General features: G+C 46.7%; 1 protein-coding gene across 1 annotated transcript in view; it reads left to right on the top strand.

The window, feature by feature from the left end:
* The window catches only part of GLRA1 (glycine receptor alpha 1), a 73,697-nt gene that overhangs the window by 45,367 nt on the left and 9,969 nt on the right, over nucleotides 1-18,361 (top strand). Inside the window, exons 4-7 of the mRNA XM_046668238.1 lie at nucleotides 7,523-7,746; nucleotides 10,722-10,804; nucleotides 11,990-12,127; nucleotides 14,249-14,463. Of these exons, the coding sequence (XP_046524194.1) occupies nucleotides 7,523-7,746; nucleotides 10,722-10,804; nucleotides 11,990-12,127; nucleotides 14,249-14,463 (660 nt within the window). The remainder of the gene's footprint in view (nucleotides 1-7,522; nucleotides 7,747-10,721; nucleotides 10,805-11,989; nucleotides 12,128-14,248; nucleotides 14,464-18,361) is intronic.

The following is an 18,361-nucleotide window of genomic DNA, read 5'->3' on the forward strand; positions in this document are numbered from 1 at the left end:
ACTGTGTGAGATCCAAATGAGAAGGCACCAGGCAGGGTGGTGAAGTAGGAGAGGTTCAGGGCACGGAGCAGGCATCTGGAGCCAAGGAGGCAATGGGTCAGGATCTGGGGAGTCTGCCAGCGCTGGACTTGAGTGTAGAGCAGACAACGGGTCAATGCAAGGGTCAGATTGGGAGGGAGCTAGGAGTGCTAATGGACTGCTGGACCTGGGGCAGAAGGTTTTCTCCTTTGCCCGTTTTAATATTTTCTGCTAATTGTGAATATCTACAAGACCACAGGTACATAAGAGCCGCGAGAGGCAGTATCTGACGGCATGGAGGTGTCATAAAACTGTCACTCAGTGCAATTTTGGGAGATCCTGGGTAGTGCAGTTTAATGGTTAAGTTCTTGGGCTCTGGGATTAACATCTTGGGTTCAAATCCCAGCTTTGCCACTTACCAGCTGTGTGATGTCAGGAATAGCATTTTAACTCCTGTGTGCCTTGATTTACCTAACATGGAATGATAGCAGAACCTACATCACAGGATATTGTGAAGATAAAATAACACACATAAAGCTCTTAGTGTCATTCCTTGCATGTGATATGGTCTCAATCTATTAGTATTATTTTCATTGTTGTTATCAATTCTGGATCTACCAGTAACTAGTGGTGAGAACTTGAGCTTTTAGGGCTTCAGTCTCTACATCTATCCAATGGGAATAAGAATCTTCTCTTCCATGCCAAACATCGTAGAACAAAATTAACATGAGGGTGCTTTGAAAAGTAAAAAGCAGCAAATAAGGGGGCCGACCCAGTAGCATAGTGACTAAGTTCATAGGATCCACTTCGGCAGCCCAAGGTTCGCAGGTTCGGATCCTGGGCATGGACCTACACACTACTCATCAAGCCATGCTATGGTGGTGTCCCACATACAAAATAGAGGAAGATTGGCAATAGATGTTAGCTCAGGGCCAATCTTCCTCACAAAAAAAAAAAGCAGCAAATAAGTACAAGACATTATTAATAAAAGGAGCCAATACAGTGTATTGCTTGAAAGCCTAGGACTTTGGAGTCAGCCAGTCGTGGATTCAAGTCTCTGCCCTGTCTCTAACTTTAAATGAAGCGCCATTATCCCCAGGCCTCAGTTTATCTGTAAAATGGTGTCGTTGGGAGAATTTGGAGAGAGAGCTCATTAGTGCACATAGCACAGTACCTGGCCCTCCATCAGGATTTAGTAAACTCTACATGTGCCCGCTGAGCCAGGTCCACACTCTCACGGGACTGTGAGGAGACCAGGGCTGACTCTTCCCACATTTGGAAGCAACGTTCTGACTCTGGCTCCACAACGCTTCTCAGGAGTCTGGAAAACCACCTGAGAAGAAGGGTGGCAGGAGGGAGAGGGTGCAGCAACATAAACCAAGCCTGGGCGTCCCCCACTCTGAGCAGGCCCCTGACCCCTGGCCTTCGGCAGATTCACCTTATGTGTCTCGATCCCAAACTCTGTCGGAGCCGAGTCTCCATGCGAGCTTGTCCAAGGAGAGCAGAGCCTGCCCAATGGCAGATTCAGCTGGGCTCTCCTCCTGCTAGTCCTGGGGCCGCCCTCAAGGGTGCACAAGTGGATTGGGAAAGAAGTGGGATAGGAGTCGAGATTGCTGCATGCGAGTCCCACCTTAGTCACTGAATTGCTCCCTGGCCCTGGGAAAGCCCCTTTCTCTCTCTGGGCCACGTGTGAAATGAAGGAGTTGAGACAGAAGTCTCCACGGTTCTTTCCAGCTGTAACATTTGATGACGAAGAAGATGATGATGATGACGAAGAACTATGATTCTCCCATCTACCCCCACTCTCCACTCCTGCTATCTTACTTTAGATGCTCCTCGCCTCTCAAACTGGACTGTCACAACAGCCTCATCACAGGTCTCCTGGGCCTGTTTCTCTCACTGCCAATATCCCGTGGTCGTTCCTGCCATACGGATCTTCCCGAAGTCAAACTGTGGTGTTGCTCCACTGCTTGAATCTTCTGTGGCTCCCACTTGGCTATAGAATAAAATCCAAGCACTGTGGCTGTCAGTTAAGGATACCCACAGCCTCAAATCAACCCATTTTACAGCCTTTGCACAGCAGAGCAGTCGAGAGCATGAACACTATACAATCAGACAAACCAGATTCGAATTCCAACCTCGCTGTTTACTAACTGTGTGAATCTGGACAAATTATTTAACTTCCCTGAGCCTTCTTCATCTATAAAATTAGATGGAAGATACCTATATCTCGGGATTGTTTTAAAGATACAATTAGCTGAAGTGTGTGGCACGCTTTAGCACATTGCCTGGCGTATAGTAGATATTCAATAAGAGGGACTTTTCTTGCTAATGCTGCTAATGGTTGAGCTAAACTGAACTGTTTGAATGCCCCTGTCTACACACCTTTGTTTGTGCTGTTCCTTCTACGTGAGATTCCTTTGACTCCCAACTCTACACATCCTAATCCCAAATACACCAAGATTGCACCCCTAGCCTTCATGTCCTGTCCTGGTCTAAGCCTGCACTGCTCACCTCTGTCCTTCAACCTCCTTGCCAGCTGAAATCAGATATTGTTCACATCTCAGAACAATACCAGATCTAGAGATGCTAACTTCAGGAGGATGGAACGGACTGACAAGGACCATTTCAAATGCCACATTCTCTCCAAAAGCTTCTACAGATTCACCCAAACTGGCTAGAAGTAATCTCCATGACATGAGAGCAATATCCAATAGCAATTTGTTAGGACCTCCTATGACCTTTATCACTTTCAGTTTTGTCTGGTAGATATTTGTATCCATATCTTGCCTTGCCTGCTGGATAATTTGAGTTCAGTAAGGGTAGAAACAAGACCTTGTTCCTCCACGCTCACTGCTCTCCCACTGGGCCTAACATTTATAGAGTTGAGTTGAGTTTAGAGAAGAGACATCCATTTGAGAGGTGGAATGCTGAGACTTAGGAAAGTCTGGGAATCTGGTTCCTTGTCCACTTCTGGGACAATGTCTCTTGGTTCTGACTGCAATGGGCACACATCTTATCCTCCACCTTCTCTTCTCACCAAAACATTCACACAGGAAATTGGCTCTTTCTTACTAAAATACTTCATGCTTCTGATTTCACCACAATACTGAGTTTGAGTTTACTGGGAGAGCTTAGAATCTGAAACTAGATACAATGGTAGGGAGGCAGATCCCACTGCAGGTGGCACATGGGAAGTCCTCAATAAATGTTTGTTGAATGAATGAGTTAATGCTCTACCTAGGTCTTATAAGCAAGGCTGTTGCCCAGTTACCAGAAATCAGACCATCAGGGAATTTCAGAAGCAGGATGGGTGAGTTGATGCTAAAGACCTCTGAGATAGAACTCTGGAAATCCCTCCAGCCTCAGACCCAGATGGGCCACCTTTAAGAGTGTGAGACCTAGAAACCAACTCCCAGAGTCTAACCCGAGGTTCTAGGGTGGAGAGTTCAAATGTTGCTCCTCCAGCCCCTGAACTTGAGCGTGGACCTCCAGCATATCGAACACCAACCAGTGCGAGTGCAGGGCTAAGCAAGCAAAACAGCCTTTAGCTTCCAACCTATTACACCAATTACATTGATCTCTTCTGAACTGCACTTCCCACTGCTGTTTACCAACCAGGGAGGAGAATCAATGGCAGCAAGTTGTTTGGCAGCAGCTGCTGAGGGGAGAGCGGGGGGCAGTGGGAAGGAGGACTCGAGCTGCCCAAGGACACTGAGACACATTCTCCAGGTCTCCTGCCCTCACTTTTCATGAGTCATTTCATAACGAGACCCTGTGGCTTTTACTTTGTTTTTCTTCCTTTTGACGATGTACCTTTATATTTTTTACAATCAATCTGCATTTACTTTTGTAATAAGAAAAAATAAAATATTTTTTAAATATCAGTCATAAGATGCAAATGTAATGATGTCCCCCCTACTCACCATTCCTGGGGAAGGCTCCACAGTTCTCTGGGGATGAAGTCCCCACTCCTCAGGACGCTCGCTAGGCCCTGCCGGCTCCCGCCCACTCCTCCCCTTGCTTCTTCCCTTCCTGTTCTTTCCAAGTGCTCTTTCCTCTTTAGCTCAGCCATTTGGTTGGCTCACCTTAAATATCATGTCCTTCTGGAGCCTTCCTTGACCACCACCCCAAGTCTAGACAGGGAGCCTGTCCTCTACATCTCCACAGACCCTGCACCTCATCCCTGTGCGAGCCCTTACCGCAGGTGCCGTCAACATTGCCGTAGGCTCTGTGACTGCATAAATACGTCCTTCTTGTTCTCATCGGAGTCTCCAGTGCCTAGAACAGTGCCCGGCATTTAGTTGATGCTCAGTTAAATGTTGTTGACAAAGTAAACTAATAACAATGAGCTATTCGATTTGGAAGGGTTCTCAGAGTCCGTCTATCCCAACTCCTTCTTTTAACGGTGAGGCCCAGAGAAGCAAATCCAGGTTCTAATCCCAAGTCTTTTACTGAATTGCTGTGTGACCTTAGAAAATGCCTTTCCTCTCTGAGTCTCAGTCTCCCCAGCTATAAAATGAGGAAAGCTCTTCCTGCTCCAGTGTTCTGGCTTTGCCTCCTCCTCCTGGGTACTGGGCAGCTTGTAGGTTTACTGACTGGGTGGGTAGCTGGGATGATGCAGGAGAAATAGAAAGTCAGGTTTATCCTCTCAAATTGTTGCCCATCAAGTTGAGGAGATAAGACACACACAGTGCAAAAGTGCTCAACTAAATGTTTCTGGTGATTCCATTTTGCTAGGAGATCAGAAAAGGAAGAGATCAGCCTGGGGAAGCCTGGGGGCAGCAAGGCTCCCGCAGGAGATAAGGCTTAGCTGAGCAGGCAGAATTTCCCAGGCAGTAAGGATGAGAGAAGAGGATCCTGGCACAGAGCTGGCTAGCCACACCCACAGGGTGTGATGAGCAAGGGCCCACTAGCATTAGGCTGATGTGGACTCAGATCCCAGCTCAGCCTCTTACTAGCACTGGTCTTGGACAGATTTCTCAACCTTTTCCAAGCCTCAGGTTCCTTACCCTCACTGTGGGAAGCTGAACGTCTAGCTTGCAGGGGTTTTGTGAGGATTAAACGCATGTGACAGGATCTAGAACAGCGCCTGGTGCCTAACAGACCATTTTAAGAAATGTCACTTTCTTTTCTTCCCTCCAGCCACATAAACAGGCTTGACGTGTCACTGGCAAGAACGTCAAAAGTGCTGAGGCTTTGGGGCTGAGGCTTTTTCTGCCCAACCATTCATAGCCTGTTTACTCTAACGTGTCTCGTCCAGTGCCTCATCACACACACACTTCGTGTAAAATCCAAGGGAGAATCAGGGATTGTTTCCAACCCCCTGATCAGATGGGGCCGGATTGCAGCTGTCCATTACTGTCCGCAGCAGAAACAAAGAAACAACGTCCAGGTCTGGCCTCAAGTTCTCCCTCCACCATGGGACTTATAAGACATGAGATTACGAGACCAAACGTCATTTTCTATGGGGCTGGAGGGAGAGGCTTCAATTGAATTATAGAACAATCCTATAAAATACCTTGGAACATTTTATGAAGCTATTGATATTTCTGTAAGCAAACAGAAGGAGGCATGTGCTGTGGGAGGGACTGGCAGGGGTGAGGGAGAGGTGGGGAGGAGGGCTGTTTGTTTTAGCTCACCCAGGCTGATGACAGATCAAGAGAGCTTAGGATCTAGAAGCAGCATCCCGGAAGAAAATATAGCATGAGCTCATTTATCCGGCACCTTGAAGGAAAGAGCAGCAGCAGGTGCTCTCATGTGGAGAATATCCCTTGAAGGAGAGCGTTTAAAGTTGAACTTGAGCTGAGCTTATTAATCTTTTAGGGAACTGTAGACCCTTTGGGGATCCATCATGGAGAGCTATGCCCTTCTTCCTGGGAAAACACAAATAGACCCCAAATTCCACCGGCAGTGTCATAATATTCGTGGGCCCCAGGTTTACAATGCCTCTCTAACAAAAGAGAAACCTTTTCTTAATGAAAATATTCCTTAACTTCATTACCCAGTTTCCTGCCATGGAGACCTACCTGTGCCACTAATCACTTCTCAGATTGTGACTGGGAACCGAATGGACTCTTTCAGTTCCTCTAGGACCAGTTGAACAAACCTTGAGGTAGAAGTCAGGACCCTTGGGCACCAGAATCGGCTCTGCCCCATCTTTTCAGAGCCACACTAGGCCAGGCTCAATTCTCTCTGGACTTCAGTTTCTCCATCTGGAAGAAAAGATGGAGGAGGTGGGGAGTTTTGACTCAGACGGCAATTCCTGACCTATGTTCTGTAGAAGACAAGCATCATGCGCAAAAGAAGAGAATTCTGGGGCCGGCCAGGTGGCGCAGCGGTTAAGTTCGCACGTTCCGCTTCTCGGCGGCCCGGGGTTCGCTGGTTCGGATCCCAGGTGCGGACATGGCACTGCTTGGCAGCCATGCTGTGGTAGGCGTCCCACGTATAAACTAGAGGAAGATGGGCACGGATGTTAGCTCAGAGCCAGGCTTCCTCAGCAAAAAGAGGAGGACTGGCAGTAGTTAGCTGAGGGCTAATCTTCCTCCAAAAAAAAAAAAAGAAGAAGAGAATTCTATGACCGAAATAAAGGAGGGAAAGGCTGCATACTCTATTCTCCTCTTGGAGATACACACAACTCCTTAGCATATTAAGGTCTCTGAGAAGTCCTGCAATAAAGAAATCTGTTGCATTTGGTTTAGTCGAACATTTCCCTAATTGGTTTGATCCATGAATTTTTTTTTTTCCCGCGGAGTAACTACCCTGCAGTCCCAACAGAGAGGCATTTAACTTAGCACTGAGTTTAGAACCCAGTAAGACGTGACTCCATAACATCTATTAATCCTCCCCAAACAAATCACACATTATAGAAGGTTCCAGAAGGCTGGTATTAACAGAGTGGTGTGGACCCGAGGACAGCAGGGACATTAGAGAACTCCTCGATCCATCCTGCCTTCACTGCTCAGAAATTAACTGCTCTCTTTGGGCGAATAGTTTGAACGCTCAGCTTTTAGCCTTTCCTTTAGTTCCCTCGGTCTGTCTGGAAGAGTGACTGTCAAACCTTCGTGAGCAGGGGAATCACTGCACTGACGGGATGATGATAAAAGAGGGACTTCAGTTCTATCTCTAATGTATTATTTCTCTTATCTAACAAAAATGAAGCAAACATGACAAGATGTTAACAGGATGAAAACAGGTGTTTATTACATCAGTCTGAACTTTATTTTTAAAATTTCTCAAAAGAGAGAAGAACATTTAAAGAGTCTCAGTTCAGAGTTGAATATACTCAATGGGTCATTTAGAGGATTTCAGGGGTAATTTTGATTCCTGTGGTTTTTGCCTGATGCATAGACTTTACTTCTGATGCCCACATAAGATGCAACAACACTCTAATAACATCCTCCAGAAGAGGCCTTGGGGAGCACTGGCCGAAAGCACCGGAGCCCTCCAAGAGTGGGCATCCCAGGGCCTGACCTGACTCCGCCTCCTTGTCTCCTGGCTGTAGGACTACAGGGTCAACATCTTCCTGCGGCAGCAGTGGAACGACCCTCGGCTGGCCTACAATGAATATCCCGATGACTCTCTGGACCTGGACCCATCCATGTTGGATTCCATCTGGAAACCTGACCTGTTCTTTGCCAACGAGAAGGGGGCCCACTTCCACGAGATCACCACAGACAACAAACTGCTGAGGATCTCCCGGAATGGCAATGTCCTCTACAGCATCAGGTGAGTTCCAGACAGGTTAGTCCCCTCCATCCTCAGAACATGCTTTGCCCCATTGCCTTCTGGGAGCAGACATGAACAGGGGGCCAAACCCAACACCTCTGCAGAATAGGTAAAGCCAGCTCTGTAATTTACACTCAGCAAGAAAGAAAGAAATACCATGGGAAGTCCTTGGAGCCAGGGGTTCATTATAACCAGGGAGACCAAGGATGCTTCCTAGAGAAGTTGGGGTTAAAATTAGGCCCCTAAGCTTATGCAGCACTTCAATAAAACAAGAAGGGAAAAGAGTATTTAACAACAATGATCCATAGCAGGAGCATTCAGCTACGCAAGATGAATATGTTCTAGAGAACTGCCGTACAATGTGGTGCCTATAGTTAAATATACTGTAGTATAGGGGGCCGGCCCTGTGGCCGAGTGGTTAAGTTCACGCACTCCGCTTTGGTGGCCAAGGGTTTCGCTGGTTTGGATCCTGGGCGCAGACCTAGCACCGCTCATCAAGCCATGCTGAGGCAGTATCCCACATGCCACAACTAGAAGGACCCAAAACTAAAAATACACAACTATGTACTGGCAGACGTTGGGGAGAAGAAGAAAAAAATAAAAAATAAATAAAATCTTAAAAAAAAACCCACTGTATTATACACTTAAACATTTGTTAAGAGAGTAGAGCTCATGTTACATGTTCTTACTACAGTGTAAAAACAAGTACCAAGAGCAAAGGCACAAAGCTGAAAAAATCACAGCAACGTCAACATAAATGGGCCTGCCAGGTGGACAGTGCTGGTACAAGCCAGGGCAGCTCCATCCTTCTAGAAACCTCTATAAATCCCATCTATAAACTCTTTCTATCCTCCATACCTTGCACTGAGTTTAGGAAGCTGGGACCCCCTTCCCCAGCTGGGGGTTATCCTGCAAATGCTAGTGAAGGGCATACTTTCAGGGTCTCCTGCCAGCCCTGCCCACCTAATTCCCAATCTCCTCCTCAAGGCATGGAGAAAATGATCACTAGTGCTGTTATCCTTACCTATGTACCATGCACTGAAAATTTACTCACTAGGCTGGGTACTTCTCATATATTATTTCTAATCTTCCTAACAACCCATGGAGTAGAATTGATGACACCCATTTTGCAGATTAGACAAGCGAGGATCTGAAGTTTAAGTCACTCGCCAAAGCTTCCACAGGTAGTTAGTAGCAGCGCCTAGATTCTGCTCTGTTAGTGTGGATCAGATGCCCACTCAGAGCACAGAAGAACAGTGCATGGCATTCAATAGGCACTCAAATATTTGATGAACCAATGAATATGTTTTCATTTCAAAGACCTTAAAAGGGGCACTGGTCCTAAATGACTCTCCCTCCCCTCCAGTTCCTCTGGGGAATGAGCTTTAAGTGTCAAGGCTGGTAGGAGAGGCTGCACAGGTCCTAACCCTCAGTCGCTCCTGAGGGGAGAGGGGACTTCGGAACCTCAGAAGGGAAAAGAGGCACCACAGAGGGGCAGGCTGGGAAGAACCAGAGATTTATATGGGCTTCCTCACCCCAGAGCCCGCCCCACCCAGTGCCCCTCCAGACTGAAGGGTGACGGGTTCAAGATGGCCACCCAGGCCCTGGCTGGCTAGAGGGGTCACCCTGCTAGATTTTACTGCTGCCAGGGAAGTTTCATATCTCTGAGAAGCTAAGCCCCAGTGCAGCATGACAGAAGGATAAATCAGCAGAGAGTGATGTTCCCAAGGTCATTCAACTTCAGGAAATTAACCCAGTGTGACAGCTGCCCCACTTTGGAGCTTTTATCTTCAGAAATTCTACAGCATTCACTTTCCCTTCACTTTCCCCCTCCTGCTCCACTCCCTTCTTTCTTCTCTTCTTCCCCTCCCTCTCTCTTCCCTTTCCTGCGTCCTGCTTCTACTTCGTGCTTAAAGGGGCCCCATCCACAGTTGTGGGTGTGGGCTGGAAAGTAGAAGCTCACAAGAGGCTGTGTGCCTCACCATGGGCAGCCAAGGGGCCAGCAGCCAAGTGCCACTAGACCACCACCAACCAGGTGATTTTCAGGAGAGCAGTGCTGGGAAGCCTGCCAGCTGACACACGAGCTCAGAATCCAAAGGCGAGGGGACATGGTTTTGAATCCTGGCTGAGGCATCAGCTTCTGTGTGCCCTTACATGCGTCCCTCCCCATCCTTCTCTGCACCCCAGTTTTCTCACCTGTCAAATGAGGGAGCTGGCCTGATGCTCTAAGCCTTTTTGGGCACTGAGAGACTTTCTTCTCTGTTCCCTGCAGCAGGTGCTCAGATGTTGGCAAAGCCTTTTTCAAGCTGAAGCCTTGTGTCCCTGCCCGAGCTGCAGACTTGGGCTTCTATTAAGGGGATGCCTTCTGGTTCTGAGTCTGCAGCCTCTGCAAGAGTTGAACAACCCAAAATAAACAGCTAGCCCAGAAGCCTGGGGCACCCACCACTTCCCAACTGACCCCAGCGTGAGCCCACAGATGTGAGCCAGCTGTGTTTGAACACCCAGAAGGCAGGGGGCCTATTTGATGAGCCCAGAGTATGAAGGGAGGCAGCCAAGAACCACTTGCAGCCCCTGCTGCAGGTGCACCTGGAGATGCCTAAGCCCTGGTGCTGCTCAACTTAAAATTCAGGCTCTGCCCTACCCGAGGGCTCTGCAGAAGAGTCACGATGGGGCTTGGCCCCTGGCCTCCAGGCCTTCAGGCAACTTGCTAAGGGCAGATCCCTAGAAGTCAGATGGACTCCAGAGAAACCCAGAAGTTACACTAATTGTGTGACTTTAGGCACCCTACTTTAACTCTCTGAGCCTCAATTTCCATATCTGGAATGTGGAAATATACATGTACTTATTCAATAAACACTAGTTCTCTGACCTCCTTGACCTCTCCTCGATCACTGATTTTCTGGTAGTAACTAGAAAGAAGGTTCAGCCTCCCTGGAATGTGGGTCCAGCATCATTCAACTCCCTTCTCTTCCCAGAATCACCCTGACGCTGGCCTGCCCCATGGACTTGAAGAATTTCCCCATGGACGTCCAGACGTGCATCATGCAACTGGAAAGCTGTGAGTCCCTTGAGTGAGGCCTCTAGAAAGAACCAGGCTCCCCTTTACCCTCGGGACTGGCAGAAATTCCCACACAGCTGCTCCCAACCGCTGAAACCCAGGAGATTACTGGAATAGCCCAAAATACCAAATGAGGGGCTTGCTCTTAGAAAAGCCACTAGAAATATAACTCCCTTTCCATGGTCTGACTGAGGCCCAGCTTTGGAGGCAACAGCATTCTCCCAAGAGGCACTGTTCCATGTCCGCTGGGAACATGCTCTCCAGGAATGGGAGAGACATAGCTTGAATAAGTAGTGGTCCTTGCACTCAGTGGGATGCTCACTCCAGCAGGGGAGACAGAAGACTGGCTGCCCAAATAACACTAACCCGGCCAGCAAGTGGTAAGCATGTTGCTAGAAGTACAAGATGCTGTGGCCTCATGGCAAAAAGAGTGTCTCCTTCTGATTGGGAAGGCGAGAGGGTCTCGGAGGAGATCACAGGGGAAGCAGCATTTTAACAGATGGGGTAGCTGACTTCTTTGATTGCAAACACAGAAACCAACCTGACTAATTTAAAAAATGAAATTAAATGGAAGGACATGGGAGTTTCTCATGGACTTGAAGGAGAAGCCATAGGACAGGCACCAGGGCAGAAAATTCAGGCAGCAGGAACTAATGGACGCTCCCCTTGGAGCACCCCTTCTGGGGGAAATCAGCACCAGCCAATTCTGAACCTTTCGTGACTTCACTGAAAGTCCAGGAGCAGAGAGTCTGATTGGCCTGGTTGCATCGCCATCTCACACCTTGGCCCCCAACTGACAGTCCCACCATGACAGCACATCAAAGAGTCATTCCCCAGAAGAAAAGCTGCTGCGAGCAAGAGGGAGCTTGCGAGGATGGTGTGCAAGCACAAAGGGCAGAAGTCAGTTGAATTTGCTGGGGGTAAGGGGTGGGGGTAAGGAGTGAGGGCAACAGGACAAGCTAAGGTCAGATACGTGGAGGGGTAGGAGGAGAGGTAGAAGGGCTGTGGGGTGGATGTAACAGTTAAATCAGGTTAACTTCCCTTGTGGGGAGATAAAAAGCAACATGGTCTCATGAGTTCCATCGAGTGTCTCATGCCTCTCTGTCTCTGACCCTAACCAACCCTGACATGCTGCAAATAAGTGCTTCTGAGTGGTGACTGCTCCTTCTTCTGATCCCACCCCAGTTGGATACACCATGAATGACCTCATCTTTGAGTGGCAGGAGCAGGGAGCTGTGCAGGTGGCAGATGGACTAACTCTGCCCCAGTTTATCCTGAAGGAGGAGAAGGATTTGAGATACTGCACCAAGCATTACAACACAGGTGGGTGCAAGGGGTCACCCTCCTCAGAGCCCCAGCCAGGGCCAGAGGTCATTTCAAACATTCATTCAATCACTGATTCAACTGATCTTATGAGGTACCCCAGATGGAGCTAGCTCTGTACTTATTACCTAGTGGCTAAGAGAATAGTCCTTGAAACCAAAAAGTGGCTCTGAAACCTTCTTCCTGTGCATCCTGGGACAAGTAACTTAAGCTTAGGCCACGCCTCATTACAAGGGGAGTTGGGAGATATAGTCTTTACTCCAGGTAGCAGTATGCCCATCCCAAAACAGACCCTATTCCTAAGGCAGAAGGGAAGGGTTGATATTAGGATATCTAACAGTGTCTCTCACAGAGGAACTGGCATTCCTGATAGGGCAAAAGTACACAAAGTGCTCACATTAGATCTCAGCAGGAGGGAGAAGAGGTGGCGCTGAAGATTAGTAAACAATGAAATTGGAAAGGGTCCTCTAGCCCGAGAGCTACAAGAGGGCGGAGAAACCATGACTGTTTGGCTCAGCTCTCTATCTGCCATGCCTAGCACAGCCTTTGGTGGAAGATTGAATACAGGATGAACTGGGGCCAGATCAAGACTGGCTTTGCATGCCTATCTCAGGCTGGGAAAGAGCTCGTGGAAGCACTGTGGAAGGGAGTTAGCATGCCAGCTGGAGGTCTGGCTAGGAGGCTGCTGTCTGAACCCAGCTGAGTAGAGCAGACGCATAAAATAGGATGACGGGGCCAAGGAGAGGAGGAGGTGAAGGAGAAGGATTGAGAGAAAGCACTGTGGGTTCTGGTACAAGTAGAAGGCCCAGAGAAAGGGCAGGCAGCCTGCGCTCTGGTCTGTAGGACAGCTGCTTCTTCCTGGGTGACCTCGGAGATGTGTCAGAACCTCCAAAGATACTCTCTCCATCCCCGGGCGAGCCGAGACTCAGAGAGATAACGGTACTCCCAGAGCAGCCAGGAGAGCAATGACTCCCCAGGAATCAAGTCACCACAGCTGACTCTCATATACCACAGACCTTTAGTGTTTACACAGCTTTTTCTCATTCATTATCGCATTTGCTCTTCACCATTCACATTTAAGTGAGAGCTGAGTTCTGCTTTAGATCCCATGGGTACAAGAAGAGAAGACTGGCAAGGCCCTGTCCACTTGGAGCGTACAGTCTAGGAAATTCCCTAGCCACTGTACTTCCAAGTACTGGAGCTGAGAGCCTGCCATGGGACTGGCCCCATCCCAGTTCAAGGGATATACGGATAGGGAGGGGACAGGCTTCCCAGTGCCTACGGCAGAGGGCAGAAAGAAAGGGAGAGACCGATTTGCCTACGCACTCACTGTATGTTGCCTTAAAGGCGGTGATGATGGTGTGAACAGAACTGAAGGAAGACAGGGTAAAAAGAGGCCTTGTGCCCGGGGGAGACTTCACATTTAAACTGCCAGGGAGGAGGAGGATTTCTTTGGCTGGTTGTGGGAGGAACAGGGCATTCCAGGCAGAGGGATTAGCTGAATCAAAAGCTCAGGAGTGTAGAAGCACAAAGGATGCTCCAGGCAAGGGATGGAGCAGAGCAGGTCATGATTGGGGTGAAGAAAGAAGGGAAGTAGGGTGGAAGAACAGGCTAGAGCTTGATTGTGAAGAGCAGACTAAAGGGTGTGACATTTTCCTGTAGGTAATGGGGACTTTCTCGTATGAGGAGAGGAGGAAGGAAAGAAAGGGTTTACAAGAGGAAGTAACAGGGTCCAGTCACGTTTTGGGAAGATAACTGGCAGAAGGATAAAGAATCTTAGGCTCACTCTTAGCAATAAAATAGTGATGGTGAGGATGATGACAACTGACATTCCTAAGCATTAATTACCTATGAGGACTGTGCTAAGTTCTTTATAGGCATCCTCTCATTTTATCATCACAGTAACTGTCTGAAGTAGGTATTATTATCATCATCGTCATCATCATCATTATCCCCAATTTACCATAGATGAGAAAACTGGACACAGAGATTCAAACACTTCCCTAAGGGCACAGCTAATGTAAGGCCGAAGCAGCCTTATTCCAGCTGAGGTTGTTCTGACCTCAAGGCCTTGTTCCTATCCACCAGGTTACTTTGCCTTCTCACTATAATCTCTTGCAGGTAAATTCACCTGCATCGAGGCCCGGTTCCACCTGGAGAGACAGATGGGCTACTACCTGATCCAGATGTACATTCCCAGCCTGCTTATTGTCATCCTCTCATGGATTTCCTTCTGGATCAACATGGATGCTGCACCAGCCCGTGTGGCCCTGGGCATCACCACTGTGCTCACCATGACCACCCAGAGCTCTGGCTCCCGAGCATCCCTGCCCAAGGTAAGACCTACTACCCAGAGCACAGAACACCTGGACAGGTAAGGAGGACACTCCTCTCCCTACCCTGCCTGAGAGAACAGGAGCACAAGGAATTCGTCACTATTTCTTTATCTGCTATACTTGGCAGGATCCAGCATTCTGATCTATCAAACCTTTCTGCCAGACTTAACATTATGTTCTATACAGTTCCCAGATGCCACATTTTGCTCCAACATTAGACACACATTCTGCTTCATTTACTATTAACACTCAACTCCACCTCCTCCCCCACTCACTTTTAGTGTTAAGTACAACATTCTGCTCTTTTCACCATTAATGTTAGATACTTCGCGTTGGGGATCTCCAAGACCACCCCCCCATTCAGAGATCTGACAGTACTCACAGGACTCAGCCTATCGTTGTACTCTTAGCTAAGATTTCTCACAGTGATGTATTAAGGATACACAGCTGGAGGAGAAGGGGAAAAGACACAGGCAGAGTCTGGAGGAATCCATGTACCAGCTTCCTTGCTCTCTCCATCCCATGAGGAAGCACACAGAGCACACTCTTACCATAGCAACAAAAAGGCAGCCACATGTGTATGATGTTTCTGCCCAGAGAGACAGAGAAAAGGAAATTGTTTTGCGATTCATGTAAGATTACATACCCAATGTTTTTATTGGGAGCTGGTCGAGTAGGTACCCTCTGCCTGGTACAGACCAAAACTCCAGACTCCCAGAAGGAGAACAGATGTTCAGCACAAACCGTATTGTTTGTACAGTCTAGGAACAGTGAGGCACCCTGATCAGTTAGGGAAAGTGGGAACACTCCCAAAATCTAAGTTCCCAGATGTCAACCCAAGGCCAACCTTGCAAGCAGGTCCTTTGTAAGAAGGCAGCTTCATGCCTGCTATGTTAACCTTTTCTGCACATTTCTCAATCAGTCTTACATTTCTAATATTATAAACCACATTCTGTTATCTTCACTCTTAACTCTTGAACCATATTCCACTCCACTCACTATTAACACCAGACACAGCATTTCACTCCATTCGCTGTCAACGCCAGATCCACACTCTGCTCTGTTCCCTCTGCTAGACACAACATTCTGTTCCATTCTTCCAACAAGAGACACAGCATTCCACTTCATTATTGACACCAGACACTACTTCTCCTCCAGTCACCCTTAAAATAAATGCAACGTTCTGTTCCTTTCACTATTAACACTAGACCTCTCATTCTGTTCAATTCACTTTTAACACTAGATATGATGTTCTGCTTCATTAACTTAATGCCAGACACCACCCACTCCTCCATTCTCCCGACTTGAGGTGCAACATTCTGCCCCCTTCGCTGCAAATGCTGGATGCCTCGTTCTGCTTGACTCTCTTGTAATGCTAGGCACTGTATCCTACGACACTCAACGACTGTTGTTGGAGCCATATTCCTCCCTATTCACTCAACACCAGACACAACATTCTGCTCTGCTATTAATGCCAGACACCATACTCTGCTCCCTTCAGCCTTATGTTAAATGCAACATCCTGTGCCATTTCCAATTAATGCCAGACTTAACATTCTGTTTTGTACAGAAAACTTGAAAAAATATACAATGAACACCTTAATGCCTTTCACGGGGATTCCAATTGTTATCCTTTTGCCACATTTACTTTCTCTGTTTCTATATATATAGATGGGTAGGTCAGAAAGCAGGAAGGTAGATAGATGCAATTTTTGCTGAACCATTTAAAGATTACAGACAGCATGACAATTCACCTCTAAATAAAGAATAAGGATCACAATGACATTATCACATCTAAAAAAATTAACATTAATTCAATAGTAATTATATAGCAATTATATCAATATCTATTATATATGAATAATTATTGTTGAATCAGAAATAATTCCATAACATCATCTAATATAGAAATTTTATTTAAATTTTCCCAATTGTCAAAAAAAAATCATCAATGAACATGGTGAGGGATCCAATCAAGGATCCAATAAAGATTCCTATTGCATGTGGCTGCTCTTTTAATCTAGAATAGTTTCCTCACTGTTTTTAGTTTTTCATGACATTGTTCCATTAACTCTTAATGTGAGATGTGACATTCTACCTCATTTGCCATCAACACGAGATACCACTCTCTCCTCTATTCATCCTTACAATAAAACTCAACAATCTGCCCTTTGCACTATTAACACTAGGCTTTGCACGCTGCCACATTCACTATAAATGCTTGAAGCCAAACTCTCTGTTTACTATTAACACCTGATAACACATTCTGCTCTGTTCAATTGTAACAGCAGACTGAATATTCTGCTTCCTTCTTCTCATGTTAGACAACCTTCTCCACTATTAACAGTTGATGCCACATTCTGTTTCACTTATAATTTACGCTAGACACAACATTCTGCTCCACTCATTGTTAACACTAGACTTGATATTCGGCTCCATTTGCTATTGACATTCAACCTCACATTCTTCTCCATTCACTTTTTTTAAAGCGTAAAATTCAATGGCATTCAATATATTCACAACGTTGTACACCCTTACCGCTATGCAATTCCAGAACATTTTCATCACCCCAAAAGGAAACTCCATACTCATTAATAGTCAGTCCTCATTCCCCACTCTCACGAGCCTCTGACAACCACTAATCTGCTTTCTGCCTCTATGGATTCATCCATTCTGTACATCTCATATAAATGAAATCATACGATGTGTGCACTTTATGACTAGCTTCTTTCACTTAGCATAATGTTTTCAAGGTTCATCCATGTTGTGGAATGTATCAGTACTTCATTCCTTTTTTGCAGGGTGGGGGGGAAGATTAGCCCTGAACTATCATCCACTGCCAATCCTCTTCTTTTTTGCTGAGGAAGACTGGCCCTGAGCCAATATCTTTGCCCATTTTCCTCTACTTTATATGTGGGACGCCTGCCACAGAATGGCTTGATAAGCAGTGCACAGGTCGATACCTAGGATCCAAACCCGTGAACCCCGGGCTACCAAAGCAGAGCATGCGAACCTAACTGCCGTGCCACTGGGCCCCTTTCATTCCTTTTTATGGCTGAATAATATTCCAGTGCATGGGTATATCACATTTTGCTTATCTATTCATCAGCTGATGGGCATTTGGATTATTTCCACTTTTTGGCTATTATAAATAATGCTGCTATAAACATCTGTGTACAAGTTTCTTTGTGGACGTATGTTATCAAATCTCAAAGGTATATACCTAGGAGTGAAATTGCTGGATCATATGGTACTATATGCTTAACTTTTTGCAGAACTGCCAAACTATTTTCCAAAGTGGCTCCACCATTTTATAATCCCACCAGTGTTCCAATTTTTCCACATCCTCACCAACGCTTGTTATTGTATGTCTTTTCGATTATAGATATCTTCTTGGATGGGAAGTGTTATCTCACTGTGGTTTTGATTTGCATTTTCCTAATGACTAATGATGTTGAGCATTCTTTTCCTGTGCTTGTTGGCCATTCTATATCTTCTTTGGAGAAATGACTATTCAAATCTTTTGTCGCTTCTTTTTTTTTTTTTTTTTTTTTGAGAAAGACTGGCCCTGAGCTAACTACTGCCAATCCTCCTCTTTTTGCTGAGGAAGCTGGCCCTGAGGTCACATCCGTGCCCATCTTCCTCTGCTTTATATGTGGGACTCCTACCACAGCATGGCGTGCCAAGCGGTGCCATGTCCACACCCAGATCTGAACCGGTGAACACCGGGTCGCAGAGAAGCGGAACATGCGAACTGCAACTCCCGGGCCGGCCCCCTTTTGCCACTTTTTAATTAGGGTGTTTCTCTTTTTATTGTTGAGTAGTAATAGTTCTTTGTGTATTATAGATTTTAAATTCTTATCAGATATACGGTTTGCAAATATTTTCTTCCATTCTA

Source organism: Equus quagga, chromosome 7, assembly GCF_021613505.1.
Source record: "Equus quagga isolate Etosha38 chromosome 7, UCLA_HA_Equagga_1.0, whole genome shotgun sequence".
Classification (NCBI taxonomy): Eukaryota; Metazoa; Chordata; class Mammalia; order Perissodactyla; family Equidae; genus Equus; species Equus quagga.